Source organism: Dipodomys merriami, unplaced genomic scaffold, assembly GCF_024711535.1.
Source record: "Dipodomys merriami isolate MVZ:Mamm:240054 unplaced genomic scaffold, mDipMer1.0.p SCAF_128, whole genome shotgun sequence".
NCBI lineage: Eukaryota > Metazoa > Chordata > Mammalia > Rodentia > Heteromyidae > Dipodomys > Dipodomys merriami.
Genome location: NW_027202582.1, coordinates 1,672,098 through 1,679,290, shown reverse-complemented (window position 1 = coordinate 1,679,290; position 7,193 = coordinate 1,672,098). Strand labels below are relative to the sequence as shown.

Below are 7,193 nucleotides of genomic sequence, written 5' to 3'. Positions count from 1 at the left end.
TTTCCCCCAGAAAACAGGGGCTCCCCACAACCCCACATCAGCTCTGGGACCCCACTGGTTCCTCCTCTTGGCTCTGTCCCTGGCAGCCTGAAGGTCCTTCTTCCCTAGAGCACCACCTGACACCTGGCCTTCCATGCCCCTCTACTCCGCCCTCACCTGGCCTCCTCCCAGAGAAGGGGCCCCACCGGAAGGCCAGTGCATGTTAGGAAGTCCCAGCCACGTGAGCAAGCCTGAGCCAGGGATTCTGAGCAGCCGGTGGCTTTAGAAGAAACTGAAACTGGACTTGCAGGAGGGGGGGAGGGGGGGAGTGGTCACTGAGGACTTAAAGAGGCACCACTTCCTCAGCGGCCCCCAGAGGGCACCGGGAGGTCGCAGATGCTGGTGGGGACCTCGGGGCCTCTGCCACTCCTGCCAGAGCTATGCACCTCTGTGGCCAGGATGTGCTGCTGTCTGGGACAGTGAGTATCGGGACCAGGAATGGGGGAGAAGGGGAATAAGCTGAGGTTCCCTCCCAGGGTCTGGACAATGGGGGATGGGAGGGAGAGGGATACAGCCAGAGTTCTAGTCCCACTTCCGCACACACACAGGGTGCATCCTCCTCTTTCCTGGATCTCAATTTGTATGTCCATGCACTGGTATTGGGGCTGGAACTCAGGCCCTGAGCACGGTCACTTAGTTTTTTGTTTTTGCTCAAGGTTGGTGCTGTACCACTTGAACCACAGCTCCACTTGCAGCTTTTTGGTGGTAAATTGGAGATGAGTCATCAGACTCACTTGCCTGGCTGGCTTAGAACATGGATCCTGAGATCTGTCTCCTGAAGAATTAGGATTACAGGTGTGAGTCTGCAGTGCCTGGCTGGCTGGTTCCTCTCCTGAAGAGCTGGGGGCATTGGGATGACACCTCCCTAGCTCTCATATTACAGACCAGATTTGAGTTTAGAACTGGCTCCCTGCCACCTCCCGTTCACAAGCTCATCCCTCACTGTCTTCCCTCCCCAAGTCTCTTCTTCCCTCCCCAAGTCTCCCCAGCTGTGGTTTCTCCCCCTCCTTTCCCCAGCCTCTGATCTTGTGACTCTCCAGAGTCCAAAATGAACCTGCTGTGCTCAGGAGCCCCTGGGAGGACAGGGCCCGGGGTAGCTGCGAACCGGGGACATCCAGATCCAGAGTCCCTGGGCAGGGTCACCAGGACCTTATACCTATCACACTTCCGCAGGGGGGCGGCAAGCTAACTCTCCCCTCTTGCCCTCGTTTTCCAGAGCTCTGTGCATTTGGATGAGATGTTTCATCTAGGTTTCATGGTTCCCAGGTTTGGGGGGGAGGGCGGGTGACACCATTGTTAACCTTGGGGTCCACTCTTCTGTCTTTGCCTATGGCTACAGGCCCACTGTAGTGTGAGCATGTGGACAGGGAGTTTTGTCTGGTTTATTGGCTGCTGTGTCCTATCTGAGGCTCTGGCACATAGTAGTAGGTGGTCAACAGATGTTTGTTGAGCAAGTGAACATCTGTTTCAGACCCAAGCTGGGCATTGGCACATGGAACTGAGTCAGCCCTGGCCCTGCCCTCACCGAGCCATCCGGTAGGGAACCTCAGCACCTGGTCTGTGGAAACCATAGCAGTTGGCATAACAGCGCTGACCTTTGCCATTCCTCGCTGGCACAAGGCCACCTGTGCCAGATTCTCTCCTCCATTCTTGGCGAAAAGAAGGTCCCCTGTGCCTTTAGGTACAGGTGAGGTAACTGGGCTTAGAGACACGAGTGCCTAATCCAGAGAGACTTGGCCTGTTTGAAGCCCTTTCTGTCTGGGCTTAAATTTCAGGCTTCTAGCCAGGTGCCAGTAGCGCACTCCTGTAATCCTAGCTACTCAGGAGGCTGAGATCTGAGGATTGCAGTTCAAACCCAGCCTGGGCAGATAAATCAGTGACACTTTTTTTTTTCTTTTCTTTTCTTTTTTTGGGGGGGGTGTCTGGTTGTGGGGCCTGAACTCTGGGCCTGGGCGCTGTCCCTCAGCTCTTCAGCTCAAGGCTAGTACTCTACCACTTGAGCCACAGCGCCACTTCCAGCTTTTTTATTTTTGCTTATGTGGTGCTGAGGAATCAAACCCAGGGCAAGGCAAGCGCTCTACCACTACCACTGAGCCACCTTTCCAGCCCACTCAGTGACACTCTTATCGCCAATAAACTACTCAGAAAAATACAGAAGTGGTGTTATGGTTCAAGTGGTAGAGTGCTAGCCTAAGAGCCAAAGAAGCTCAGGGACAGTGCCCAGGTCCTGAGTTCAAGCCCCAGGACCGGCATAAAAATAATAAAAACGAGGGGCTGGGAAGTTGGCTCAGTGGTAGAGCGCTTGCCTTGCATGCCTGAGGCCCTGGGTTCGATTCCTCAGCACCACATAAGCAAAAAGAAAAAAGCCGGAAGTGGCGCTATGGCTCAAGTGGTAGAGCGCTAGCCTTGAGCTGAAGAGCTGAGGGATAGCACTCAGGCCCAGAGTTCAGGCCCCACGACTGGACCCAAAAAAAAAAACAAAAAAAAAAAACCGAAAATCTAGGCTGCCTCACCTCCCAGTTGAGCTGTGAGCAGCACACTGGATAGGACCGGCATTACAAGGACGTACCTGTGCTTTAGGTGCCGAGGGAGAGAGAGGCGTTCAGGTCCCTGCCAGGACCCTAGAGCCTTCTTTTATGCCTAGCAGAACCAGGTGGAGTGTCAGAGGCAGCTGAAGAAGAAACAGAAGAACCGGGTGGCCGCCCAGCGCAGCCGGCAGAAGCACACGGACAAGGCAGATGCCCTGCACGAGGTGGGGATGCCCTCTGTCTTAGTCTGTCTTCTGTTTCTGTAACACAGCAGCATAGACTGGGTTAACTTATCAAGAAAGGAGTTGTATTTAGCTCCTGGTTCTAGAGGCTGGGAAATCCTGACAGGAACATGGTGCCAGCATTTGCCCAGCCTGCATCTGGGGAAGGCCTCATGGATGTCACCTTACTCCACAGCAAACTGTTAAATCTCCTCTTTGCTTGGCACTGTTCTATTCTAGGCAATGGGAAGCTCTGGGGCCATATGCCATCTGCTCAGACCACCACGCAAAGCCATAGATGGGCTTCAACACAGACAGCTCAGCATTTGGTGGATCAAGGTGCCCCTTGGTTTTCTTCCTGCTAAGGGCTCCCAGCCTGGCTTATAAGTGGCCATCTTGGTGATTACTTGTGACCTCTCTATAGGTGTGACAGGAGAGTGACCCTTCTCCCTTTCTCTGCTAATAAGGCCACCAGCCCTATCAGATTAGACCCTTACCCTTTTGACCTCATTTAATCTAAATTACTTCCTAAAAGTCTTATCTTTACAATCAGTTGGGAGTTGTGGCTTCCACAGATGAGGTGTTTTTTTTTTTTTTTTTTCTTTTCCTTTTGTGCCAGTCCAGGGACTTGAACTCAAGGCCTAGGCACTGTCTCTGGGCTTTTGTGCTCAAGTTTAGCAATCTACCACTTGAGCCACAGCTCCACTTCTGCCATTTTTTGTGCTTAATTGGAGATAAGCGTGCTGGCTTTGAACCAGAATTCTCATACCCAGCCTCCTGAGTAGCTAGGATTACAGGTGTGGGCCACGTGTGCTCAGCTGAGGTTTAGAAACATCCATTCCACAAGCAGAAACCAGTCTGACAGTGAGGCCACTGAACCTGGAGTCCTTGGCCTCAGCCACATTCTTATGCAATAGGCCCCTGCCTTCAACTTCTCCTTTAAAGTGTCACACATAGGGAACCAAGGATGATGTTTCCAGTTATTCATCCTAGGGTCTGTGGAATGAAATTTGTGTGTGTGTGTGTGTGTGTGTGTGTGTGTGTGTGTGTGTGTGTGTGTACATGGGCGCACACAAGTTAGTACTGGGGCTGGTACTCGGCCTGGGCACTATCTCTTAGCTTTTATTTTTGGCTAAGATTGGTGCTCTACCACTTGAGCCACAGCTCTACTTGTGGCTTTTTGGTGGTTAATTGGCAATTAGAGCCTCATGGATTTTCCGGCCAGGTCTAGCTTTAAACTGCAGTCCTCAGATCTCAGCCTCCTGAATAGCTAGGATTAGACAGACATCATCCCCTAGCTCAAGAGAAATCTCTCTTCATTTCTATCCTTGTTGCCACTATATATGTGTACATGGTCATTGAGAGGCCCACCTTGATGGATCTCCACAAAACTGGTGTTCCTCAGAACAGCATGTAGGAAAAGCTATGTTTTACCCAGTAAAACCCACCCATGCTGCCAACCTGAGAAGCAGTGTCCTCAGTCCCCCCCACACGGTGCTCTGGAAGCGCTGGGGGCTTCTAGGCCAGGTTAGAGGGGCCTGGCAATGGCATTAAGCAGATTCGAGGTGTCTAGGACACAATAACATTGCATTTGCCACAGGAAGGCCACCTCAGGACTGGCACAGGGCAAGGTAGGAAGCATCAGAAGAGACAGAAATTGCGTAGCAGATGCAAATTCCAATTGAATGACAGGAATTCAAGGGAACACGACAGAGCTGGCAGCTTGCCCTGGAACTGCCATGCTGGCCTTGAACCCCTGGACAGGGATTATGGATTCTGAGCATCTCAAAAACCTTCAGATGGGGGCTGGGAAGGTGGCTCAGTGGTAGAGCGCTTGCCTTGCATGCATGAGGCCCTGGGTTCGATTCCTCAGCACCACATAAGCAAAAAGAAAAAAAAAAGCTGGAAGTGGCATTGTGGCTCAAGTGGTAGAGCGCTAGCCTTGAGCTGAAGAGCTGAGGGACAGCACCCAGGCCCAGAGTTCAAGCCCCACGACCGGACCCAAAAAAAAAAAAAAAAAACAACACCTTCAGATGTTTCAGCCCATAGTTAATGGCCATTACTGAATGGCTTCTCCAGGCCAAGAGAATTCCTCAGGTGAGAAATAGTGGTAGCACCTGTATTGGGCAGGTCTGAGTCCTATGAGGACGCAGGATGAGAACTTGGCACAGGTGACTCACACCTGTAATCCTCACTATTCAGGAGGCTGAGATCTGAGGATCATGGTTCAATGCAGCCCTGGCAGAAAAGTCTGTAAGACTCTTACCTACACTTAACCAGCCACAGGCTGGAAGTCATGCACACACATACATGAACACATGCATGCACATACACATGTGCATGCATACCACTAAAAACAAAGAATTGGTGGATAATGGTGGACAGATGGTCAGAGTATGGGCAAGGGGCTCCATCCTGCACATGCAAAAGGTAGTGGTGTCTTTTCTCAGCAATACAGACTCTGGAGTGGCACAGGGTGTGTGCTGGCCATGACCAGGCTGACATCCCCTCTCTGTCCATCTGTTCCCCCGCCCCCCCAGCAGCATGAGTCCTTGGAGAAACACAACCACGCCCTGCGGAAGGAGATCCACACCCTGCAGGCAGAGCTGACCTGGTGGAGCCGGACCTTGCACTTCCATGAGCGCCAGTGCCCCCTGAAATGTGCCTCCACCCCAACTCCACTGCTTACCACCTGCTGGGGCCAGGCTGAGCAACTCCAGGGACAGTCTGCCCCTGAGAGACAACATGGCTGCCAGGAGAAGCCAGGTTCCTCTCCTTTAGCCCAGCATCTGTGTTCAAATCCACTAGACCAGCATCTGTGTTCAAATCCACAGGGTCAGGATTCTCCTGGCCTCCTCCCATCCCCACCACCACAGCCCTCATTATCTCCTGGCCCACCTATAGTGACTTTTTCTCCTGCCCAGCTGTCTCCCAGCCCTGTCCTGTCTGCTTTGCCTACTGGTTCCAACTTCCTTGTGTACTGTCCTAAGCTCAGTGCCCGCCTGCCCAGTCCCCCGGCCCAGCCTGCCTCTCCACAGCTCCTTGGGCTGGAGCACCCTATCAAAGGAAGGCCTGAGTCTTCGGCACACATCCCAACGGTGGCTTTGGGGCCCACGTGTCCACAGAGCCAGGTACACAAGCCCGAGCTCCCGCTCTCTGGAGCAGATGGCCAAAGGCTGGAGGAGGATCCTGACCTCCACCCTCTCCTGGCCTTCCCACTGCTCTCCTCTGCTCAAGTTCAATTCTAGCCCATTTGCCCCAGCAGGGCTGCCCCTTCCTGGGACTCAGGAAACAACAGCCTCAGCACCAGGCTGTTCCTCTATTTCTCCTGGAGGCCACCCTTCTTAGTCGACCAGTTGGTTCAGGATTTTACCATGGAGAAATAGCTGTCACTCCTGTGGCCAGTAATCTCCACCATTATTTTATTTCACCACCACAGCCATCCATAAAAGTCAAGGTTACCACTCCAGTTTCTCAGATAATAGGACCAGAGAGATAAAGTGACATGGATAAAGTCACATAGACTTTAAAATTATTATTATTATTTTGGTCCAGTCATGGGGCCTGAACTCTGGGCCTGGGCGCTGTCCCTTAGCTCTTCAGCTCAAGGCTAGTGCTCTACCACTTGAGCCACAGCGCCACTACCGGCTTTTTTTTTCCTGCTTATGTGGTGCTGAGGAATTGAACCCAGGGCCTCATGCATGCAAGGCAAGCACTCTACCACTGAGCCACCTTCCCAGCCCTGTCTTTATCATTAAAAAAAATTTTTTTTCCCATGCAGACTTTCTTGGAGCCATTTGTTCTTTTCTTTGTCTCCTGGTGGGATCTTGGACCAGGTGCCCAAGGAACTCAAGTCCTAGAAACCTAAGGCAATCAAGAGGTTTATTGCTGGGAGCAGCTGGGGATCTCCACTGTGCCTGGTCATTCCCTGGGTGTGAGAAACCTGGCTGCAGCTGGGGACATTGCAAAGTCCAGGCCTAGGTGAGGAGAGGCTGCAGAGAGGTCTGGGAGTTGCTCCCACTTCCCACAGCAGTGTTTCCAGCAGCAAGAAACAAGCTGGGGCTGGGCGAAGGTGGCTCATGCCTGTAATCCTAGCTACTCAGGAGGCTGAGATCTGAGGATTGAGTTCAAAGCCAGCCCGGGCAGGAAAGAAATGCAATAAGCTGGGGGTTGGAGTTAGGAGGAGTTAGGCCTGGGTCAGGCCGCTCTGCATTTCCACACCAATCCCTAGGCGATTGTCTGCTGGCTCCCTGCCTCTTTCCCAACAAGCCTGGCCAGTGGACCTCAGTGCCATCCTCCTCCAGGACCAAGGCGGGGAGAGAATGGGAGAAGGGGCAGCTGCCAGGGTTGGACTCAAACTTGGCGGCCTGCGGCCTGTGGCTTCCCAGGCAGCAGTCCAACTTTA

General features: G+C 52.7%; 1 protein-coding gene across 2 annotated transcripts; it reads left to right on the top strand.

Annotated features, from left to right (window-relative positions):
- The first annotated feature begins 266 nt into the window (after nucleotides 1-266).
- LOC138824208 (basic leucine zipper transcriptional factor ATF-like 2) lies at nucleotides 267-6,523 on the top strand. 2 transcript variants are annotated; one of them, XM_070017870.1, is made up of 3 exons: nucleotides 267-458; nucleotides 2,687-2,791; nucleotides 5,332-6,523. In XM_070017870.1, the coding sequence occupies exons 1-3, from the start codon at nucleotides 420-422 to the stop codon at nucleotides 6,034-6,036; spliced, it is 849 nt and encodes a 282-aa protein (XP_069873971.1). In that variant the 5' UTR covers nucleotides 267-419; the 3' UTR covers nucleotides 6,037-6,523. The 2 variants fall into 2 exon arrangements, with proteins under 2 accessions (XP_069873971.1, XP_069873970.1); XM_070017869.1 differs by having other exon boundaries at nucleotides 5,329-6,523.
- The last annotated feature ends 670 nt before the right edge of the window (nucleotides 6,524-7,193 follow it).